At 38.8% G+C, this 25553-nt stretch overlaps 1 protein-coding gene across 1 annotated transcript in view; it reads right to left on the bottom strand.

Annotated features, from left to right (window-relative positions):
• Adgra3 (adhesion G protein-coupled receptor A3) overlaps nucleotides 1–25553 on the bottom strand; it is a 107554-nt gene that overhangs the window by 14324 nt on the left and 67677 nt on the right. The window contains exons 11-14 of the mRNA XM_026403308.2: nucleotides 20262–20423; nucleotides 17364–17567; nucleotides 9317–9530; nucleotides 8898–9106 (exon numbers count right to left, since the gene is read on the bottom strand). Coding sequence (XP_026259093.2) covers nucleotides 8898–9106; nucleotides 9317–9530; nucleotides 17364–17567; nucleotides 20262–20423 — 789 coding nt within the window. The remainder of the gene's footprint in view (nucleotides 1–8897; nucleotides 9107–9316; nucleotides 9531–17363; nucleotides 17568–20261; nucleotides 20424–25553) is intronic.

Here is a 25553-nt window from a genome sequence, read left to right as displayed (position 1 = left end):
ATTGACCGCTGTAACTACTGGAAGTCAAGTCAACCTCATGATCCACAATACGAAGAGACTAGACATGGTGAAAGAGACTACAGACAAGACGGAAAGACGTGGTTCCTGCCCCTGCAGAGCTCAAAGCCACAGGGGAGACAGACAGACAATCAGATCCTGACGGTGTGTGATGGAGATGTAAGTACAGTTATAGGAGCAGAGAAGAGCCCTGTAAGAGTTCCCCCCAAAAAAGGTAACAGTGAGTCACTTACACAGTGTTTACCATAATCCAGGCGCCGACTATGTCCATCGCTCTACAGGGTAACCTTATGGGGTAGGTTTATCGTTAGTCCCATTTTATACCTTGGAAAGCTGAGGCCCAAAGAAGATAAGTGTCAAGAGTATTAGATCCAAAGGAAGATGACTGCCAGTTCTATCCCCAAACCCAACACTGACATTGACTTGCTAAAATGAAAATGATAAGATGCCTTAATGCTGCCTTCCTTACTGGGAAGATATCCCCCCTCTGGCTGTGTGCTATGGTTTGGGTTTGGAATGTCCCTGAAAAAAACCTCATGTGTTGAAAGCCCAGCCCCCAAGCTGACAAGATTCAGAGGTGGGGCTTTTAGGAAATGACTGAATCAGGAGGATTATACTCTCATCAGTGGATTAATCCATTTGATAGATTAATAATTCGAATGGACTATTCAGGGGTAAGGGTAGACAGGTGGTGTGTGGTTGGAGGAAGCAGGTCACTGTGGATGTACCCTGGACCATATCTGCCCCTGGTCCCTTCCTGCCTCTCCCTGTTTCCCAGGTACCAAATACTGAGTGGTTTTCCTCCACCACGCCCTTCCACCTGATGTTCTGCCTTACCTCAGGCTCAGATCAATGGAGCCAGCCCACCATGGACCCACAGCTCCAAAGCTCTGAAACTGGGAGCCAAACCAGCCTTTTCCTCCTCTAAGTTGTTCTTGTCAGGTATTTTGGTCAGGGTGATAAAAACCTGACTACTGCCCAGTGGGAAAACTGGGTTACAGAAGTGAAAGCTACAGATTCCGCAAACCCCTTCACTCCACTCTCCTGCACTGACTCCTAGAGCTAACAATCACGGCTGGATGTGGGGAGAGGGTCCTAAAGATGTATCTGCAGTGAAGAAGCACTTGACATAATATCTAAGAAAAGCTAGATGAAAAGGAAGGGAACAGGGGGAGAAGCCACCAACAGAGTCGGGAGAGAATGGATGAATTTCCCAGGGAAGAAATGGAGCTGATGATACGAAATTATACATGGACAAAGACCCTATCGGAACACCCTAACAACCCCCTCACTGAAACAAAAGATGAAGAGTTAATGACAAAACACTGACAGAAATCCCAGTTAATGGACAACCAGAACACAGGAAATGAAATTCAAACCTGTGTGTGTTCCTACACCCTAACAACCTACTTATTCACTCAACTCAATGAGCACCTACCATGCCAGCCACCGTGACACGCAGAGGCAAAACAGTCTCAGTGGACTGACAGTGTGGACTAAGCACACAAAAGGGAAAACACCAGAGAAAGCCTTTCACAAACAATTCCAAACCACCTGCCCTGGGAGGCACCCACAGTATCTGTCCGCACATGTGGCCTCAAAGCATTCACAATCTGTTAACAGTCAGAATATAAAGAGTAGGAAGATTTTTTTTAGAGTTGGGACAATAAAAACCAGTTAGATGCTATTAAGAGTAGACATGTTTCCCCTCAATTTCTCTGAAAAACTACCATGCCATTGTAGAATAATTGAGGATAAACTTGCAATATCTAGGATTTAGCCTACAGACTCTTTTCACGCTCTGCCTGCTTTAGATTTCTGGAGGAAATGTTCAACAACACACTGCCACTGGATACCTATAGGATCTGGGGACATTGCTTCATTGTAAAATGCAGACATGCAAAATGCAGACACGCCAATCATCTTGCAGGGCCTGGGAGGGGGCAGAAGGAGGGCATATAAAGATGCCTTCCACAGTCTTTGGTAGAGGGTAACAAAACATGAGAAGGAAGATATTAGCTAATAAACAGGAGACAGTGTTGATTTAATTCCCAAGATTCACTGTATACACTACTCAAGTTTAAGAGACTCAAGTTTGGTATTTTTCAAAAGCTAAATGCATGTGACATACAAAGAGAAAGAGACTGGATCTTAAAACAGAATGCAAAAATGCTTAAAATACCAAGGAAAAACTAAAGGAAGGCAGAAGTAAGCACCTCTGTGCTGGGTCACAGAAGACACTGCTCCCATGGGCACATTTTGAGCTGCCTAAATGCAAAGAGAGCACCTGCCAAAACAGACCTAAGGAGACAAAATATGAAGGGCCAGATATTTTAGGCTTTGCACACCAAGGGGCAAATTGAAGCTATCACACAGACACTCATTAACTATTCACAATGTAACTATGAGAACACCAAAACTTAACAGACACTTCTCAAAAGTAAGAAATACAAATGGCTAACAAATACACGAAAAAATGTTCAACATCATTAGCCATTAGGAAAATGTAAAACAAAACTATACCAAGATTTCATCTCATATCAATCAGAATGACAGTCATCAAGAATACAAATAATAATTCTTAAGAGAATATGGAGAAAAAAAGAACACATTTTATAATGTCCACGGGGCTGTAAATTAGTACAACCACTACGGAAATCAGTATGGAGGTTCCTCAAAAGACTAGGTGTAGAACCACCAGATGACACAGCTATATCTCTTTCTCAGTATTTATCCTGAAGAATTAAAGTCATCTTACTACTGTAATGCATACATATCCATGTTTCTAGCAGTACAAATCACAATAGCCAAACTATGGAGCCAGTTTAGGTATCCATCAATGAATGAATGGTTAAAGAAAATATATACACAATGGAGTTTATTCAGCAATTAAAAAAAAAAAAAAATATGGCATTTGTAGGAAAATGGATGGAACTAGAGGCCATTATGTTAAGCAAAATTAAGTCAAACTCAGAAGGTTATGAGTTGTATGTTTACTCTCATATGCAGAAACCAGAGAGGATAAATGGAAAACAAAGGTGGGGATCTCCTAAAAATCCAAAGGAGGTCATTAAAGGAGAGGGACTAAAGGGTGGAAGTAGGGGAAGGAGGGGGGAAGTACTGGAGAGTGATATTGGTCAAATTATACTGTTATACTGTATGCACATACGAATACAAAACAACAAACACCATCATTATGTACAAGTGTAATGCACCAATAAAGAAAAAGGATGGAGGGTGGGGAGAAAAACTTAAGAACCAATCTTTGCTTTTCAGCCTTAAAGAGAAAGGGAAAAAAAGAAAAAGTGTACACACACACACACACAGAACCTGGCTGGATTGAACAATAGGACAAAATATAAGACTCCTTCAGACAGCTGAGGAAATTAGGAAATTGTGATATCAAACAAGTTAGAGATCTACAGGGAGAGATAAAGCAGAAATCTGAGTCAAATTATTTTTAATTATAGCAATAAAAAACATAGGTTTCATAATAATCATAAAAAATTACTAAATACACTATTTTTAAATGACACTAAGAGAATATTAGAAGAAAAGTAAAACCATAGTTCGCATTGGCAACCTGGCAATTAGTGAGACAAAAGTCCTTGCCCCAAATGCTCACGTGAAGGCAGCCTGTGACTATCAGTGATCTTGGTCACACTTCTACAGGGAACAAAATTAAAGGAGAAAATAAGCAGGAAGTGAAAACAAACGATGCACACAGAATTTAACTTTATCGATGCAGAGAAAACTAAAATGGTCTCGAGTGTGGGAAGTCACAAAGACCAGAATTACTAAGGCCCCAAAAGAAGGGGAGGAGAGTACATGACAGAGCAGTGAGTGGTCCTTACAAGAGGTCCTTCAAGCCCAAGGATTGCTAAATATAAAACTGATGGAAGTATTTAATAATTCATTATCATCATACCAATAACAAGAATAATTAAAATCAGGAATTAAATTTGCCAGGGTCGAACAAGAGGGTGCAATCCAAAGAAAACATCTCAAGGCACCTCAGTGTGTTAGAAACAGCAACCTATAACAAGACCTGAACAACACGATTAAATAAAAAGTAGATCTAAAATCAGAAGTATTAAAAAGATCAAAACACAAAACAGACCATGACTTGTATGCTTCTTTTTCATTTCCTTTTCAAGAACAAAGAATAATTTTCAGATTGTTTTCCTCCTTGCCTCATACAACACACAAAATCAGTTGCAATACAACTATAGATCTAAATGTGAAAGGTTAAATACCCCAGAACTCCTTGAAGAAAACAAAGGAGAGATCCTCATGACTGTGGGACAGGCCAAGATTTTTTAATTGGGACATTAAAAAAAAAAAAAAAACTACTACTACTACTACTACAAAACAAAACAAAACAAAAAACCCAAACTAAGAAATTAGACTTCAGAAAAATTAAGAAACTGTTCATTAAAAGACTATTAAGAGAGAGAGGGCATGTCTGCAATGCTTAATCCAGCAGAGGAGACCTTACACTCAGAACCCACATCAAGAATTCCTCCAAAACTCCAATTAAAAGTCAGCAAGCCTTTGCAGAAGCTTCACCAAGAAGGAAACCTCTCCAGTCACCAGAGATACAAATCAGAGTTACAATGACATCACCACCACCAAAAAACACTGAAATTAAAGACAATACCAAGAATCTGTGAAAAGGTAGAGCAATTGCAACATTCATTGCTGCCACTGGTATAAACCAACAGGACCACTCAGTCCTACTGCCATCAGGTGGCACTAGCTACTAAAGCTGAACACATGGAGAGTCATTCCACTCCACTAAAAAGACATGTATGTGAATAATCAGGGAATGTGATATGTATGTGATAACCAAATGTTCACTGGCAATAAAATGGAAAAACTGGTATATTCATTCAATGAACTACTACCTAGCAATGGAAGAGAATAAACTGCTACTACATGCAAAGACAAAGATAAATCTCATTGTTGTAATAAGACAAACAGAGGACAAGCTGTAGCTCCAATTATATGAAGGATAAGAACATGGAATATATTTGCTCGTAAGTTTTAGCCAGACACCAGAGGGTAGGCACCTCTTGAGATGATGGTAGGAACTGAATGGAAAGAGACACAGGGCCTACTGAGTGCTGAGGTACAAACCTTGATGCCGGTGGTGGCTAAATGTGTGCATTGCATGTAAATCTGTCACTAATCCATACGCTTAAGATCAGTGTGCTTTACTTCAATTTGGAAAAAAAAAGCAAAAGGAATAAAGAGTTGGCCCCTTCAATGATTAATTTCACTGTGGAGAGATTTATCCTGCAGATATCCTATTAAATATGTAAAATGGTATCACACAAGCAAACACAGAGAAATATCTGAAGTAAATTATGGGACAAATTGGGCTGGGGATGTGGCTCAAGCCGTAGCACGCTCACCTGGCATGCGCAGGGCGCTGGGTTCGATCTTCAACACCACATAAAAATAAAAATTAAAAATAAAGATATTGTGTCCACCTAAAAAAAACTATAAAATGTTTAAAAAAATTATGGGACAAATTAATATTCAGAGGTAAAAAAAAAATGAGGAAACTCTTTTATTGTGACATTAGATTTGAGAAACGATATTTAGCAAAGGGTTTAGAAACACAGATTCTGGAACCAGAAGGAGTTCAAATGCTTATTTTAACACAAACTAGCTTTGCAGACATGCAAAGGGGCATAAACTAATAGGACCATTTGGTTACCCTACTTTCTGTTCAGTATTTTTTCTTAACCTCTCGGTGCCTCAGTTTACATACTTGCAAACTGTGGTAATTACTACATAGGATTCACTGCAGTGAATGCTATTCTTGAAGAAGTTGTTTTGAGGACCAAATAAATTAATTCATACAAAGATATCACCTGATACGTTAAGTGGTTAATGAAGATGAACTACCACCTCCATTATCAACCTTTAGATAAACTTATGATATATAGTTCTGCCAGGCGCAGTGGTACATGCCTGTAATCTCAGTGGCTTGAGAGGCTGAGGCAGGAGGATTGAAACTTCAAGGTCAGCCTCAGCAACTTAGCAATGCCCTGAGCAACTTGGTGGACCCTATCTCAAAATAAAAAACAAAAAAGACTGGAGATGTAGTTCAGTGGTAAAGCACCCTTGGGTTAAAATATCCACTACAAAAAAAAAAAAAAAAAAAAAGATATATAGCTCCATGGAAAAAAAGTGTATACAGCAGAGCACTATTATTACAAAATTTTCACTGAAGAATAATGTAGGTAGCATGTATCTTTTGGGAGAAAATGGGAGCTCCATGGTACTTCATGGTACTGGGCTTGCCAAGCATGTGTAAGACTGTAGGCTAAATCTCCCACACTAAACAATTTAAACAAAAACATTACTAGCACCCATGGTTGATTATAGAGTAAATGAAACAGAAGTTTGCTTTCGTTCAGCATGTTTCATATAAACAAACTAAAAGCATCATAAGACAGAGGAAAATGAATGACTACTCTCAAGTTGGTTGTATCTGGCTGAACAGTAACAAGAGGTAAACCAAGACACGGGGATTATTGTATCTTCACTGCTATTACTGGTCAGGGTGTTAAGTCCTACACAGCTTGACTGCAATCATTACCCTACTTTCTGTTCAGCATTTCTTTTCCTGACTGATCCCAGAGCCTGTGGATCTTCTTGCTCAGAAAGGTAACTTCTGATCACATCAGTCAAACAACCCCAGTTTCCACTTAACTTTTTCCTTTGGATCTCACAGAGAGGAGCTATCTTGACTATCTGTGTCTATTCTAGATTTATGAGCAAACATATTCCTTATATCTGATTTTCTTGCTCTCAAATCAGATCAGGAAAAGTCATATGGACTATCTCCTAAGATAGGGATTTAGACTTCTACATAAAAAGATATATTTAAGATAGTATTCAAGAAATACAGAATTTTATTATTTAAAAAGTTTAGAAGAAAAAAAAGATTATTTCCTACTTTTTAAGTAATTATTTTTGCAAATAACTTTAATTACTTTAGAGAGGTTATAATTTCACTAACTTTGCCTCCATATTTAACTAGCACCTCTAAAATTCCCATACACTCACTAACTTTATTATAACTTTGTCAACAATTTCAGATGCACTTCACTTTTCTGCCTCTAGGTGGCACAGTTACCTCTAAGAAAAGGAAGAGGATATTTGAAAATAAATAGAAAAAATCTTAGTACTGTATTTTAGCTTTAAATAATTGTCTTACATTTTAAAAGATTAAAAGTCTGAAAGATAAAAGAATAGCTTATTCCTTCTAGAAAAGGATTATATTAATTTAAATAATTGAGAAGAACAGCTAGGAAGTTCAAAAATAGATGCTTTAAACTGGTATTAGATTAAATAAAAATAAAAGTTTCACATGGTGCAGTAGCAAAGTGAAGCTTAGAAAATGTCCACTTTTTAAAAAAATTTTGTATTTCATTTATTTTGCTCAGTTCTTCCTGGTTAACATATACATTTAAGACAAAGTTGTTTCTCCTTCAGTATATCAGAGTTTCAGATTATCTTATACTCTAAACCTGAACTAGAAAGAACTTAAACTGAAAAACTATCTCACCCTTTAACTGATGCTTCACTCTTTAACTTAAAAGTGCCTACAAAATAATAAAATGTGAACTTACAGAAGCCAGACTTGGTGCAATCAGACATCTTGCACTTGTGAAGAGAATCAGGAACTATCAACACTCACTTTAAGCCCAAGAGGAAGAACCCCTCAAGCAGATCCAGCTGCATCTAACTATGCAGACTCCAGCCACTGCCAACTGGGCACAAGAACGTACACGCTCAAGTACAGTTGTAAAAACTCCTCACTGATTGAAAAGATAATCTATCTATTATTCACTTATGCTTGGCTGGTGTGCTGGACAAGGGAGAGGAAGTTGAGAAGCAAAGAAAACGAAAAAGTATTAAGCAAATTTTAATATAATCCAGGCTGGCTTTAAGATCATTTCTAGTAGAAAATCCTATTTTGTTATTTTTAAAAAACAAAAAACTCAGAAAACATCACATTTCAAGATTATGGAGTACTGATAAAATACTGTCTAGATTCCAGATTTACAGTTGAAATTAGATAAATATGTGGAAGTCCTCATCCCCTAGGCTAACCTCAAGCCATTTCTGAGAAATGTCTTTCAGACTTGTCAATAATTCCTTCCACTGAACTCTCAACACACTCCACGTTGTTAGCATCATATAATAATTACAGCATAAAATAACAACTAGCATGGTTAATTTCATAATTATCTGCTCAGTAATCAGATCCAAATATCTCATTATTAAAAATACCTTCTCCTGTACACTAATATGTTACTTTAACCAAAAAGATTAATAGTTGTTAACTACAGTAAATAATAGCAAACAACATTAGATTGATTGGCATTAAAACTGAAAAGACACTATGTCAATACTGTCGCTTGTAGGTGCAAAACTCAAAGTATCACCATTCTGAATTCAAAAGGAGTTTAATGATGACTGTGTGTAGTGGCATTAGAGAGGCAAAGCAGGAAGCCTTTCTTTCACTGTGTGCATCCTATCCTTGGGCAGAGAAATCATTTTGGTTGACAGAGCTGGACTGCCTACACCCAGGATCTCTTTGGGTTTTGAGAAGGTCACAGTCTAGCTGAACTCACGAAGTTCACTGGAAATTCCAAAGACTATTCCCATACCTTTCATTTGGCAGTAACTACATTTCACTTTAAAATGAGAATTACACCAAACATCACCCCTTACATAATTAAAGAAAGCAATTTATGTTAAAAATTTTTAAAAAAACAAACTTTGTTTAGGCTTAATTATGCGCAGGAAGAAATTAGAATACTTGGTATTTATCATAAAGTTAACAACTGCCATACCATTAAAACTGCGTAGTTACTGAGGGAGTAGCACTGAATTGTAGTGATATTTTCATCTGAGTAGAGTATACGGCACCCATCTGACTTCCAGCCTCCTTGTCCATTCAGCAAATCAAAATCCCACTGGGCTGCAATGGCATCTGCTCCATGTGCGATGCGACGCAGTGTCACATTAACAGGGACGTGGTGGGTATCTACATTCACACCATCTGGAGAAAATGGGAAATAACAATATTTTTGAAACAAACTTCATAAAGAACTAAATGTCAGTGTATACACTAATGGGTACTCTGCAAGATCTTTCTTTCGCTAGTGACTCATTAAAATGAGAAGGAAAGAAAATAAGCAGTTTTTAGGAACAATGAACAATAAAGCCACACTGTCCAGTGAGCATAAGGTAGCATATGCCACATACGAACCTATCTTGGTGAGAATCACAGGGGTGACCACTGTGCGCCGCTTCCCATCGTCAGCCAAGTTGGTCGAATTTCCAGTGGCTGGAAAGAGCTTCCCATTACGGAATGCAATGAGTTGAAGCTTGTAGAGAGAGTCATCGGGTGATCTAACCTCTCTTTTTTGCTTTGGTGAGAAAAGGGAAGGAGGAAGCTGAATAGAAGCCTCCACAATAGTATTCTGAAGAAAAAAAAAAAATACATGAAAAAATAAACAAAACAACAAAAAAAAAAAAACAGAAGCGAGGTTTCCATCTTCATATGCAGAAAAGAGGTAAAAGTCAGATAGTTATGAAAGTCTTCTAAATACATGTTGAATGTTTTTTAAAGTTGTATATCCAAAATCTCATAGTTACAACAACTGACAAGCTAAGCAAACCAAGGCAGCCCAGACCAAAAGAGCATAAAACACAGAGAAATTCAAACTCCATGTTAAAGAGTTTAAGAAGTAAACAAGGGAATCATTTCAAATTACAAAGTTAATTTTCCCACAAGAGCACACACTGCTGAAGCAGACAGCATTAAAACAGACCGAGGACCTCAGAGCCACTCCTCATGGCAATTTTGCCATGTCTGGCAAAGTACAGTAAAAACTAAGGACAAGGTTGTGTACACTGAATGTGAGTATAGCTAATGTAGGCTTACGGAACTTAAGGCGGTTTATGACAGACTCAACCACTCAAACAACAAAAGAATGACATTTTACAAACATAAGTTTAAATTCAGCAAACTCTTCTTACGGCACCCCTTTTCTTGACTCTAAGAACATACTTGGAAAAACAAAGTAATGGATAAAAACAACTGAAGATGCTGACTGTTTATGGAATGTTTTTCTGATTTCTTTACTGGAGATTTTAAACTATTCAGCATTCAATATAAAAAGCCCAGACACCAAAGAGGCTAGCAATTAACTATCTTTTTAAAAATTCTCTATTTTAAAAATTTATTACCAAGTCTTTCTCCTGGCCACTGATCTCCCTCCCTCCAAACCAATGCTCAAAGCACCAACAGGATTTCCAGTTTAAACAGCACCTTGGCCTGCAAAGTCACCATACACTGCTCCCAAATCCCAAGTATGGCAAACAATGTGACCCAGACCTGCTGCTCAGACTCATCTCCTACCAATCTTCCAGCACACTGGTAACCCAACCACAAAATTCTCCATTCAGAGCTCCCCTCTGCTCCCTGACTCTATTGGGCATGAATGAACGAAATGCTCTCCTGTTCTGACAAACTCTTGAGTTTATCTGGTTTGATTTTTAGCAAGGTTAATTCTTGCTTAAGGGAGATGGGCGGCCAAGATCTACCCGGGACTTTACGTGGGGTCCTTCACACTGGGCTTCTTTGGACGATGAAGCATGTCTTTGCAGGAAGTAGTCGGCTTTTATAACTGGCTGCACCCGCTCTGGACTTGGAGCATTCTGTGCACATCCGTGTCACAACCAAGTACTGCAGATTCAGTGCGAACTCGTTCTTTGCTGCACGAGCCCATCTAGGAGGATTTCTGAGGACAGTAATGCTCATTTCTGGATCCCAACATTAATGCTTCCTGGCATTGGTATCTGATAAAAACAGCTGTTTATGGCATGAACAAAGTCAGGTTTGTTCTTTCAAAAAGGATTCCACTGAGGCAAATGATCGACTACAGAATTATTTTGCAACAACGTCAAGTTGAGCAGATGTCTGAAAGTGTCTGTTGGAGAATATGTTTTATAAGTTTAAATATTATTTTTAAATTTAAATTGCCAAGAAAAATATTTGCCAGAAATATTTTGCCTAAGAAAAAACACAGAGGCTTCTAACAAATACATCCTGATGGAGAAAGAAAGTTTAATTATAAATTCATTTGCTAATCTAGTAAATTTCTATAAAGTATACAAATTTCTCTGAAGTATATAATGGGCATATGAAGAAGAAAAACAGATTAGAAGTTCAAAATCCTAATAAAATGTTACATAATGCATATTCATTAAAAATTCAGTACTCTAAAACATAAAATAGTTCTACTTGGTAATAAATTCTTAGAATAGACCACAAAATGACTTGAAAACAAAGCATAGTTATTGGAGAAAGAATTAATAATGATAAATTGAAATTATTCTTAAAAAGTAATACCTAGCAGGTTCTAAGAGAAAGCTACAGAAGGAAAACATGAATACTTTCTATAAGACAAGAAAGGTCTTCTCCACAAGTTTAACTTGCAAACCCAACTCCAAGCAACAACAAAACAAATATTAATAGCTACATATCCATGGCTGCAATACACTTAAACGCTTTCCAAAATCTCTTTCCAAGTCCAATAAAGATATTACTAAACCATAGTCATAGGTTCTCTGGAATGGAGAAAGGGTCTTCTATGGGTTTTTGATAAAGTGAACCTCACCTCTATCAATTATGTTTAGATTTTTATGGTAGGAATGTAAAACTGACACATTTCTTTTAAAGAAGTCTTATAAATCTAATCAAAGAAAGAACACTTATTTAGTTTGTTATAGTTACTATGATTCTACAAAAGTCTCTTGACCTAAAGGCATAGAACACAAAGTTTAATTTCATGTAACTAACTATACATTTATTTTTTAAATGTATGGATTACAATAATGAGGTAGGTATAACACAGGGACTACAGTTAATAAATAAATAAAACATGATGAAAGACCATGTGTCATGAGAAGAACTTGTGATCTAAAACATGATGGTGGGATCTGTGTCCCAGGGACAGCATGGAGAAGCTCCTCTTGGGCTAACCTGAGCCTCACCTGCTGAACACAGCTGAGCATCTAACAAATGGTGGTGAGGCCCAAGGGGACCCTGACTCTGACCAGCACCAAGGCTGTGGAATGGAGGATGGTATTCCTGTCTTCATAACCTGGACAGGGTGGAAGAGGTGGAGAGAGGAAATGCCTGAAAATGATCAACTCACCAATAAGGTGGACCTTCCTCATGATCCAGCTTCTATGATCTGGTTTAGTATTAACTTTAAAAATTGATGAAATAGGAACACATACGAAATGAATGTTACCACGGAGCTCTTCCTATTTGCTAAACTAAAAAGAAAATGACATTAAGCTAAAAAGAAAATAAGTGATATCAAGGATGACAAACACAGAAATCTTTCCTTGAGAACGAATCAGGATTTCCTCTACTTCATAATTGATACTTTAAAATTTGCAGAAATCTCATTAAAATTTTCAGAAATCTTATTAAAATCTATAGCATTCCATGACTAAATATCAGAATGGGTCAAAACCATCAGATGCCAAACAATAATATACTAATTTACCCAAGTTTTTTTTTTCTACTTACTCACTTTCAAACAATAGGAATTATGACCTACCTGAATCATTTTCTTGTGTGTAGCTACTAGGTATTAGCCGCCTATCACCTTTCAATTTGCTCACTGCTGTAGATTAACGGGGATTATGTTTGCCTTTAGAACGTTTAGCTGACTTTCTTTGTTAATTAAGTCCACTGTTAATTGTATTCAACTGCAGCTGTTAGATATTGAGCTACTCTGTGCCTGACACTGTGCAGAACCTAAAGACATACAATGAAAGAAGCTGTGGTCCTTGGTCATCTTTTTAGAAGATGAATATTGGATGGCAACAAGTACAAAACAATATGAGCCAATACTTATTGAGTGATTATTCTGTGCCAAGTACCATTGTGAATGTCTGCACATTTACCTCATTAATCTTTTCAGTAACTCCTTAAGTACCATTACATAATCCCCCATGAAACAGATAAAGAACTGACATTCAGAAAGGTTAAGATACTTTTCCCAAGTTTGCACAGCTGTTAACTGCGCGGGAAGAGAACAGGAACCCAGGCTGCCTGGCTGGAGAGACCAAACTTAGTTGCCATATCATAGGCTTCCCTATCAATCATTATGCTGCCTTAGAACCACTCTGGAGAATGAACAAAGCCCCAGGGGATTCACAGGCAATGATTAGCTCTGCCTAGGGAAGGGAAGGAAGGCGCCATTTGTACAGAGTCCTAGGGTGAAAACAGCATGAAGACCCAGAATGACTGCTCTGAAAAAACACAGGACAGGACGTGGCCAGGAAGAGAGCGCTCTTGGACGTGTAAAGAAAAACTGACTTCTCAATTCTGGTCAAGTAAATTAGGAAGAATCAGCGCCTGCTGGCTAGATTATAGCTGAGCTCAAACACTTGCTAACGGCTAAAAAGCCCTTGGCAGTTTACTGGAAAGACATGAGTTTACTAGGCTCATATGTGAATTATGGAATCCACAGTGAAGGGGATCATTTTGATAAGAAAAAAGTCAGAATAGATTTGACTGATGCTATTGGCAAGAGTCAAGGACCAGGCAACTCCACCTCCAATGGGAGACCACAAGGCGGGGCACTGGGTTCACAGTGACCCAAGCACAGCTCTGCCCCCGAACAGCCCACCGTGACCCATGAGTGGCACATGATGACAGAGATGGGCAGCATGACTGAAAAGTGAGGGGAAACAGAGGACCCGCAGGTGAGGCAGGAGAAGACTGATCAGAGGGTGTCAGACTTCACGGACGGGACATTTCTGAAGGGTCTTTAAACATAATCATGGAGCTAGGAAGGGAGGGGAGAAGCAGGGGACTCCAGGAGGAAAATCAGGGGGTGCCTGCACCCAACATGGATAGGCGGTTGGGAAAGGAAACAGAAGTCTGCCGTCACTGGGCAGAGGGGAGAGCAGGCAGGAGGAGATATGAGCAAGAGCACTAATGTGGAGGGAGAAAGTCACCCAGCGGACACCTCCGAGACGGATGTTATGAAGGGTTGACTGAGGCTGACTTCCCTTCCAGCCAGATCTGGAGACAATGCTCACCAATGTCAACAACCTGAGATGGCACAGGCACTGTCAGAGCAGGCTCCATGGAGGGGGACTCTATTAGGTGCCCTCTGCTCTGCAGGTACCAGCTGCAGGATGTGGGAAGGATGGTCTACATGGTGGTCCTCACAGAGGGCCACAGGGCCAAGAGGCATTCAGGGGATGGGAGCAGCCACTATTTGCTAAATGGTAGGAAGGTATTTCAGTTATTTTATTTACCAAATGGCAGGGTTACATTGGCACATGCTGGCTGATTAATAGTGCCCCCAGGTAGACAAACCTACAAGAGTCATGGATTTGTATGGAATGGCCTAGCGTACCCAAACCAAACAAGAATCTTCAATAGTTAGGGAATTTACGATAGTTTGGGCAATACAGGTGGAACTTGACTTAGGATGGGTCAATGTATAATTTTTCAACAAACAGAAACACATTCAGCAGGAACCACACTTTGATTTTTGAGCTTTTTCCAGGTTAGTGACATGTGTTAGTGATCTATTTTCTCACAACACAGGGCAGTAGCAAACCACAGCTCCCAGGCAGCCGTCAGCTCACAAGGCTAAACGACTGAGACTGGAGCATTCTGTGTTGCTAAACTATGGTGTCTGGGAGGTCAGGTGCCATCAAGATATGTTCAACTTGGGATATTTTTAACCTTACAATGAGTTTGAATCTATAGAGGATGGGAGTCCAACCCTGGCTAGGAGGGAGCCTTCAGGAAAGCACAGAAAGTCGAAACATGCAGGAGGCAAATCACTTGAGACATCTACTGCCAACTCAAACATCCTCTTAAAAAATATGTAAAAGAATAAAAATATCTTCTTTATGGGTTTAACTTCATATGATCCATTTAAGGGTAATGTAATCAATTGCTGGTTGTTCAAATTGTCTAGTTAGTATATTCAAGGGATTAAAAAAAGTATGCACAGGAAGAATAAAAACTGCTCTAGCATTAAAGTTTAAAATGTGAAGAAAGTCCTCTGTCAAAGTGCTAAAGCTTAAGTACATTTGGTGCTGCTGATGTTAAAACTGTTAACTAATTTTATTTCATGGAAGATATGTTCCTTTTCCATTCAGTGTAATGATGTCCATCTATGAAGCATGAATAATAATGTAGTGTATTCTTGCTCTGGTCACAGGATGATCTTTAAAAAGACAGAACATGAAATTGGAAAATCTGAGAGTATTCATTTAAAGCTTTTTGCTTTAGAGGGCAGAAACCCTCCTTACAGAGAGGTGTAGGCCGTGAAGCCGAGGAAACGTACAGTTGCATCATTTTTAAGCCCTTTCTACCAGCCGTGATCATCTACGACAGAAGGTTCATCACTTTTAAGGCTCCTCAAAAACACATGCCCTTGTGTGTCTTGCTATTCCTATGCCTTCTGTGGTTTATTTTTACCAATAAATGATGCAACACAGAAAATTGAGCAGGTCTACAGTGTAAGGCTGGGTACATCAAGTATTCTCAGAGCCAAAAGTAGCAGAAGAATCTTGCCCATTTTCCTGAGTATATGGTACCAAATAAATATTATATTATCAGACTTGTTGAGGTTATCTTGGTGAGTTGTGATATTTGTAAATTTGGCAAATGAGCTCTCTTTATGGAAGTCACCAGGGTAGAGTTTGACAGAATACACTGATTATGCATTCATCCATTCACACATAATAGGCACCTACAGTATACCAGAATATATTTGATTGATTTTTGTAAAGCCATTAAAATGACTAGAATTGGGGGCAGTGGTGCACACCTGTAACCCCAGCAGCTCGGGAGGCTGAGGCAGAAGGATTGTGAGCTCAAAGCCAGCCTCAGCAAAAAAGTGAGGTGCTAAGCAACTCAGCGAGACCCTGCTCTAACTATAATACAAAATACAGCTGGGGATGGGGCTCAGTGGTCTAGTGCCCCCAAGTTCAATCCCTGGTACCCAAAACAAAATGTCTAGAATACTGTTTATAATGCCAGTCAGGAACAAACCAGAAAAGAAGTTCTGAGTAATTAAAAATCACAGAGAATATAATAGCACATGACCACACAAAGCTAAATGAAAATGTTGCTCCACTAGAACTGAACTTCTGCCTCCAGCTACTTAATTCAATGTGGCTTAGTGAAACACATCTATATGCCCAAATTTTTTTTTTTTAAAATCAATAAAAATGAGATATTGAGATATATGTGTGTGTGTATATATATCTACATATATATATATATAGATATATATATCTACATATATATATATATATATATATATATACATATTTTCACTTCTTTGCCAAAAATCTTGATATTCACCTTGCCTGATTAAATGCCTGGCCTCAAGGCTGACTTCTCTTTGGTAAGGACCCACATATTTGTAGGGGTCCATAAAAATGTTTTAGTGTCTTAATATGAGGATCAAAAAAAAAACTTTTAGGTAAAAGAAATTGTTTTAATATATTTGTTTTTATCGTATTGCAGTCATAAAATGTAACTTTTGTTATCTTTGTGTAGAGAATGGGGAGTCCAAGACAAAAATGCTTAAGGTCCAGGAAAGTCATTATGAGGCTCTTCATGGTATAAATTTCCTTTTAAAAAAACCCCACAATATCCCCATACTTCTCCCCCACCCCCTCCCCCACCCCCTCCAAAAACCACTTTTATCAAAAATACAGAGAACAATAAATGTTGGCAAGGATGTCGGGGAAAAGGCACACTCATTCATTGCTGGTGGCACTGCAAATTGATGCAACCAATCTGGAAAACAGTATGGAGATTCCTTAGAAAACTTGGAATGGAACTACCATTTGACCCAGCTGTCCCACTCTTCAGTCTATACCCAAAGGACCTAAAATAAGCATACTATAGTAACTCAGCCACATCAATGTTTATAGCAGCTCAATTCACAATAGCTAAACTGTGGAACCAACCTAGATGCCCTTCAGTAGGTGAATGGATAAAGAAACTGTGGTATATATACACAATGGAATATTATTCAGCTTTAAAAGAGAATAAAATCATGGTGTTGGAGAATATCATGCTAAGCGAAGTTAGCCAATCCAAAAAAACCAAAGGCCAAATGTTCTGATAAGTGGATGCTGATCCATAATGAGGGACATAGCCAAAAGCACTTTTAATAAGGTTATTTTGCAAAGCAAAAGACTTTGTTCTAAACTAATGTGAATAGCGATTAGAGAATATAACCTACCTTTAGTGCCAGACTTGAAAACGTATTTGAAACGTTGCACTTGAAGCTCAGCTGCTTGTCTAGGTTCCCATCTGGATCCCGCCTCCCATAATCAGAAAGTCCTGTGCGGTCGGAAGCTGCCACCTTCTGGAACACGGTGCAGGTCATCCCGGTGAAGCCAGCGGCCTTGATGACGTAAGCCTCCAGAGCAATATTGGGTGAATACTTCAAAAACCAACCAAAACAGGAGTTATGAAAGAGTTATAATCTGGAGGAAAAGCAATTTCCAAGACTTTTCAAACACAAAACACTGTACGTATAAGCCAAACTAAAAAGCACAAGTTCTCATTAAACAAAAAATATGTGGAAAACTGGACAAAATTTAAAAGGCGATGGAACAAAACAACAACAAAAAAGTCCTAAAATGGAAAGATGATCAATGACAAGGAAAACAAGCTATACCTTACAGGAAATCAGCTATAAATGAGAAGTCAATTAAAAATCATAGTTTGCAGGCTGGGGGTTCAGTAGAAGAGGACTTGCCTAGTGTGCACAGGTCCTGAGTTCAATCCCCAGCACTGCAGAAAGGTAAACTAATCTAAAAAGAATAGAATTAATTTGAAAAGTATTTTGCAGGAAGAAAAGCTACACAGTCAAAATGGAAGATCCTATTTTAAAAAAAAAAATCAACTAGAGAAATCAGTAAACCATTAATGACCATTTCATGGGAGGAAATGGAAGGCAACTAGTAGGGTTTGAAATCAGCACCTGAAAGTTCAAGATCTCAGGCCATATTCACCTTTTCCCTTTCCAGGGAGGGCAAGTTAACTCTTTGCATTAGGTTTACAGAGATTCACTCCAAAGCTGTTTATTCAGAAAAGAAAGGGAAGTGCTAGTTCCAAGAGTAGGAAAGAAACAGATTTAAGAGTGATCAGAGTAGAAACATTGCCAGAAAGAGACGGCACCTGCCCCAGAGTTTTCAAGGGACTCAAAAGTAAGCTAAACTTGGGGGCTCTGCCAAAATGTAGGACCTGCTGATACCACAGCTGCCAGAACCCAAGCATCACGCATTCGTCAGAAGCACACCAGAATGGGCTCGAGAAGTACCAGGCTGATGAGCCGCACGTTCAAATCCAGCAATGTGACAGGACCTACTGCCAATGCCAAGGGCAATGTGGTGTCTCTCCATTTCCTAGAGAGTGTTAGGTGAACCTCTATCATAGGAACAAAGCAGCACCTCATGTCCTATATGAGGACAGTGTTTTTCTTGTGGTTTTTTTTTTTTTTTTTTTTACATGAGACTCTGGTATAAGATGCTTAAAATCTATTAGGAAGATACAAATTCTAAAATGTGAGGAGGAGGAAGGAATTTGGCAAGTGTGGCACACGTGGTACTGACTCCAAAGGACGGTATTTTCTACATATGACAGAAAATAATTATTGGTTCTCAAATTTTTCAAGAGTAAACAAAGTTTGTATTAGCTTTTGTCTCACAGAAAAGCTTAATAATTAAAGTCTGTTAGTTAACAAATCGTGTGTGTTCCAATTTTTTATTGATCAAAGCTCCACATAAAAAACTGAGTTTTTGATGAGTAGCACTAACCATGATCAGCACATGAAACCTCAGTTAAAAGAAAGAAACCTTCCTTCCAAGACCCCTGGCACCATATCCTTTCTTAATACCGCAGCCCCCCCACTCATAGTTCCATTTTTTCCCCCATTTCAGTTATCTTCAATCAACTGTAGTCAGAAAGAAAATATTAAATGGAAATTTCCAGTAATAAATAATTCATAGATTTTAAATAACTTTTATCAGAATACATTATTACAACTGTTATTTTATTATTATTTACTATTAACATGATACCAGGCTGGGGATATGGCTCAGTTGGTAGAATGCTTGCCTCCCGTGCACAAGGCCCTGGGTTCAATCCCCAGCACCACCAAAAAAAAAATAAAAAATAAAAATGGCAGGTAAAAATACACACCATCACCTTTACTACACCCAGGAGTTCTCAGAACTGGTGAGGTTCAGAAGAAGGAAGTAGGTTCTCTCCGATTCAAACTGGGTTTAACGGGCTGGGGAAAACGTAAGGTGACAAGCTGGTTTCAAGTAAGGTCATGGATCTGTGAGGGAGAGGATGGTAGCCATGCTGGGCATCTATTTTATTTACTATTCAGGAGAGTAACCCTCATCTTAAAGGAGCAAAAATTATAATAAAACACAGTACAATCAAAAATGGTCTCAGAAATCAATGAAAAAGTGATAATCTTAAAATTGCATAAAATCTCCACTGTAAGGGTAGAATATTCAACACTACACAAACCCACCCAAAGAGTTAAAAAATGAAAACTGTGGGCCATCAGAATAAGACTGCTAAAGGAACAACACATTACATACCACACTTCTCACAGTTTTAGAACAAAAAGTAAGCAATACACAGAGGAAGTTGAAACCGTTCAAGTTAGAATAGATAAAATTCAGAACTATTTAACTGGGCGATTATCATGCCAATTGCTTCACAAGTGTTGGAGGGTATCCAGTGCTCTTCTGAGACCAGTGTCTGGGCAAGCAATCAGGCATTCTCTCAAAACATTCCTGAGGGCCCAGAACAGAGTACTAGCTCCCTAGCTCGGATGGACCGTGGGTAAGAGCCAATAGAACACTACAACAGCCCTCTTACTTTCCTTGTAGAAACAGTTTCAGTGGATTCCATGGTGCTAAACATTCAAGTGAGAGATTTTCAGAGTTATCTCCAGTTACCAATGAAATTGATTACTCAAAAGCAAAATCAGCTTTTAAAATATTTTAGAAAAGGAAATTCTATTAACAGAAACTGCGCACCCAGTAAGAGACCTGTGTCTTTTGGGTTAGAGTCACTACAGTGAATTTTTTGTCTAAAATACTGTCACACTCACTGTTGAATAAACATGAGCCCCACTGGCGAGCCGGTAGGTAGCGATGCGCTGTAGACACTGAACAATCCGACTGCAGGCTCTCGCTTCCCTCTGCGCCAGCCACAGGACCCGCTCATCAGCCAACATGATGTTGCTTGCGATGTCAACCATCACGTCCCCTAGCTAGTGAGCATGGAGGAAAAAGAAAGAAAGATCTTTGGAGCCGAGGCAAGCTGTCCAATAGCATCAAAATCCTACAGAGACAACAAGAACGTCCATCTAAATTTTTCACATGAAAACCCAACAGGCACTTTTCTTGTTTCTCATTAAAACAGCTTTGGATATGAACAGCACATTCAACTATGGTCATTTAAAAATATTTAACTCAAAACAGGTACTTAAGTAGTCACTACCTCACTGGTGAAGAGACCACTGCCTGGCATCTTAAAAAGAGGAAAAGGAGGACAAGTGACAGATTAACAAAATGATGATGTCACAGGACCCCAGGACAAAAACAGCTCTAGTCTTCACCTCAAAACCATTATAAACGTTTCTTTGTGTATAAGCATTAGCTCAAATAAAACTCAATGATTAGTTAAAAAAAAAAAATCTGTACTTCCCCCCTCTTGTTTAATCTCATCATGTTCAAAATTCCAGGCACGTCCATGCACCATGAGTTTCCCATTCCTGCGGTGCAATCTGTACTCTGGTGTGTGGTTTCCTCCCCATGAATGAGATCATTCTTCCCTTCCTTGGGTCTCAGTGAATGCTTCAAGACCCAGTACCTTGAAATGAATGGACCCTAAGAGGAACTACTCTACGGTTTGCTTTGTGTGTTTCCTATGACTGACTTTATTAGCTCACTCACTTCAGGCCTCACAGATGTAAACATCTAATCAAGCCATGCCAGTATTGCTACTGTCACCTGTGTATCCCTGCACAACCCTCCTCCCCATGAGAAATGCACTGAATGATCCAGCTAACAGGACACACTGTTGAAGAGGGAGGTTTGTACAGAGCAAATTCTTCACAAGGAGTCTGTTGCAGAGAGGGTAATAAAAACATCTACAGGCTGGCTGGCCCTCTCCCCCAGAAGTAGGCATCAAAGGTGGAGGCCCCAGTGCAAGCCAGGAAGCTGCCGCTGCTTCAGCAGTTGTCTCCTGGTCCTCCCAAGAAGATCCCACCTAAGGTTTCACTCCTCTTCTGCTTCCAGCACTCTTCCCAGTGCATAGAATTATGAGGGCAAAGGCGGTTTTGGAACAAGTTCAGTCCAAACCCCATGGTTCACTTTACAAGGAAGACAGGCAGATCCAAAACCTGGAACCATGGAGTGAGGTGGGCAGAGAGGTGAGACCAGCACCTTAATGGTGACGCTGCCACCCACCCACATCTTCCCGCTCAGTAAACGCATAGCAATGGTCCTGTCTTCTGAACAAGGTGCAGACCACACTCCAATGATAAATGCAGGCCTCAGGAGACCATGTCTGGCACCCAACAAGCACTCCAAAACTGTTGGCTCTGCTTGTTATTTTACTAAAGCATTTTAATGCTAACATCGACTTCTTTTTTAAGATGACAGGCTCCAGAAGTGACAAGGAGTGTATTTCACAAGTCTGTGTTCACATATAACCAGAACTAACAAAACCGGCTTTTTGCCCTCTTAAAGCCCCAGCCCCCAACCTCAATCTGATCTGAAAAAAATCCTGACTCGGTACTGTCCTGATCACAGTGGACCATGATTATGTCCATGTTTGGTTTCCAATGTAAACATCTAGGAAAAGGGACATCATACTATCTTACTGACACTTATACCATTATTCACTAGTAGAATTGGTATGGAGCCCAATAGTTATCTATGTTTATTAATCAATGCTTATCAACGTTCATTATCCTGTTCATGTACAATGTGTATTAAGTAAACATTTGTTAGGGGTCAAAGTGAGCCCTGCGCAGTAGACATACAGCAGTGAAGGAAACACACATGATCGGTTCAAGCTTAGAGCCCAGTGAAGAAAATACAAAATAAGCCAGTAATCCCATTCTTTAAAAATGGTCTAGACTGTGAACATGGCAATGACGGAGACTAACAAAACAATCCATCTCCCTTATTTTAATGGAGTCACATATTCTCACACGGTACTTCTCCCAAATCTAAGATATCAACACAATCAACTGGCAGAGAGAAAAAGCCCACCAGGCAAGGTGGCACTTGCCCACAAATCCCAGGACACAGGTCAAGACAGGAGATCATTTGAGCAAAGAAGCTGTAGACTAGCCCAGGCAACAGAGCAAGACTCTGTCTTGAGAGGAAAGAAAGAAAAGAAAGAAAAGAAAGAAAAGAAAGAAAAGAAAGAAAAGAAAGAAAAGAAAGAAAAGAAAGAAAAGAAAGAAAAGAAAGAAAAGAAAGAAAAGAAAGAAAAGAAAGAAAAGAAAGAAAAGAAAGAAAAGAAAGAAAAGAAAGAAAGAAAGAAAGAAAGAAAGAAAGAAAGAAAGAAAGAAAAGAAAAGAAAAGAAAAGAAAAGAAAAGAAAAGAAAAGAAAAAAAGAAAGAAAGAAAGAAAAGAAAGAAAAGAGAAAAAAGAGAGAAGAGAGAGAGAGAGAGAGAGAGAGAGAGAGAAGAGGAAGAAGAGGCTAACAACCACATTTTACAGAATTCCATTCATTCCATTTTCCATGATTCACAGGAATGGTATCCCAGGACATTTTCCTTCTGATGACAGGGCTGGTGAATACCACTCCACAGAAGTTACAAAGACAGGTTCTGACTCCTGATATGTCCATTACTGAATGTACCAGTCAGGTGTCTATACAGAGATTAACTAAGAAGTCCTAATTTTAAATGGGAATCAAGAACAGCTGGAATGACTTAAGTTTTTGTCCATTATTATGATTTATTGTTACCTCGAGTTTCTATGTGGAAATCAAAAAACTAAGAGAGATGAAGTAGTCAAATATGCTTTATGACTATCAGAAATGAAATTCCTGTTGGCTACAAAAACTTAAGAGATAAAGTACATAAAAATACTGATTCTATTCTGAGGCACTACTAACTATATGAAATACCTGCACAGCACAAGTACAATTAAAATTTGTTTACCATTTTTTTTGCAGATTAAAATATATGGTCTGTATAATGATTTAACATAAAACCTGGCAGACATGTCATCTTTCCAGAAAAATTATGATAACATGACCAAAGAATTCTGCTCTGCTCCACTAGATAAGACCCATGTAGCAATGTAACTGATGTAACTGAGCACCTCTAGGAAGGTAAGAGGATGACCCTAGCCAAGAACAAGCCATTTTTCTCATTTTTATACCAAATGGCTAAGAACCAAAGAAAGGAATTTGTTGCCAAAATATTTGTAGAGCAGATAATCACAGAATGCTACATGTTTCTGTAGCCTGGTTAGGGAAGTGGCTCTGAATCCGACACAGTGGCCAAAAGGGACACAAGAGGGAACAATGCATTGGATTGAAAAAGTGTTCCTGAAATCAGACACACAGAGACAATTTTAATGTGCAACCGGTATTCCATACAAAGCATTGTATTTGTCCCTGGACTCATTTCCTGTAGGTCACTCCAAAGGGTCGGAAGGAATCAGGCACCTGTTCCTGCACCTGTCACACTAAACTGTAAGGACCAATGAAAACACATGGGAACTCACTTTATCAAAGATGAAATGTGAAGAAATAAAAATGCCACATGAATAACAATGAAAGAGTCCAGAGCCACAGTTGTAAGAGATAGATCATTCTATGTTCTAAAGTCAAAATCATCTGCAAATTCAATAACTGTCTGATACGTTACATTAATAAACAGACAAGATAATATACAAACTCCATCTTTAATTATAATGTAGTAGGCGTAGTTTAACACTGAAGACAGAATACTCCTGTGGCCTGGAGTTCAGTGTTCCTGGATTAAGGCTGTCACTTACAAAGTTAGATATTCCAGAGCAAATCAGTTGGCCTCGCTGAGACCCAGTTTGCTCGGGTATAAAATAAGGAGACCAGGTTCCCTGTAAGAAATGCTCAGCACATCTCATTCCATGCTAAATTAAAACAAAGGAAACCCAGAAGACAAATGTCTTCTCACACAACCTAGTGGAAATAGAAATAAAGAAAAGCAGGCAGTTTCTAAGAAAGGCCAAGTGACTTAGGCCCTTCCCATATTTATATTTTCAAGTGCAGAGTGGTGAGGGACACTGTCAATTCTAAGAACCAGAGAAACAAGAATGACAAACAGATATGTAGCTGGGCATCTGTTTCAGGGAAGCTAATACGGAGGATGGAGACGAGAGGTTGGAGTGACCTGTCATCCAAACTTGACTAAGATGTCACAGCATTTTCACCATCATGGCTGCTTTTTTTAAAATTTGTATTTATTTTTTTAGTCATACATGACAGTAGAATGCATTTTGACATATAATACATACATGGAATGTACATACATCAATCCTATTGTGTATTCTATTCTGCTGCCCTTCCTATCCTCCCTACTCTTCCCCTCCTCTCCCATCCACGGCTGCTATTAACAGAGTGGTCTTCATGATTGTCAAACAAGCAAACAGTACACTTAAGAGAGATGTCAGAACATTCCCATTAACACCTCTTAATCCATACTGATCTGGAGGGACCCTGTATTTTCATAAAAATAAATAAATAAAAATAGAGGGGTACATTTTTTAGATAAGAACTGATGAACCAATTATTTATTTGCTGATGACCTAACTGTTCATCTAGAAAATAACAGCTCACCAACTGCAAAATGGCATGAATGAATTCTACAAGGTAACTAGGCAGGAGATCCACATGTTTAAGAAATCATAATCAAGGAAAACAGAACATGGACTACATATCTGCATATACTAGGGACGTGGGCTAATCCTGGTGACAGAAGAGCAATTTTTAAAGCTCCTTTTATTTTAGAAAATTATGAATGAAATATGATGTATAGAATTTGTTTTTAAATGCTCCAGCACTAAGGGGAAAAAAAATGAAGCAAAGGAGCTAAGGAAAGAAGGAAAAAGGAAGGACGGGCAGAGGGAAGGAAGGTAAGGGGGAAAGACGGGTGAATTGAGATGGTGAAAGCTGAAAACTGATAAATTTTTCCAAAGAAAAAGTTCTCAAAAAGTTAAACCCAAAGGAAAAACATTTTTAAAAGCAATATCAGGATAGAAAATTAAGACAGTACAGAGGTTTTCAAAGCCTAGGCCAAGGACACACTGCCCAGCATTACCTGAGCTGACCTTCTGCAAGTCACATTCTCAGAACCAGCCCCAGAGTTACTGTGTCTGCACCTAGGAACAGC

This window comes from Urocitellus parryii, chromosome 10, assembly GCF_045843805.1.
Source record: "Urocitellus parryii isolate mUroPar1 chromosome 10, mUroPar1.hap1, whole genome shotgun sequence".
In the NCBI taxonomy this organism is placed as follows: Eukaryota; Metazoa; Chordata; class Mammalia; order Rodentia; family Sciuridae; genus Urocitellus; species Urocitellus parryii.
Note: the sequence above shows the minus strand (reverse complement) of the source record. Positions and strands in the feature narration are given on the sequence as shown.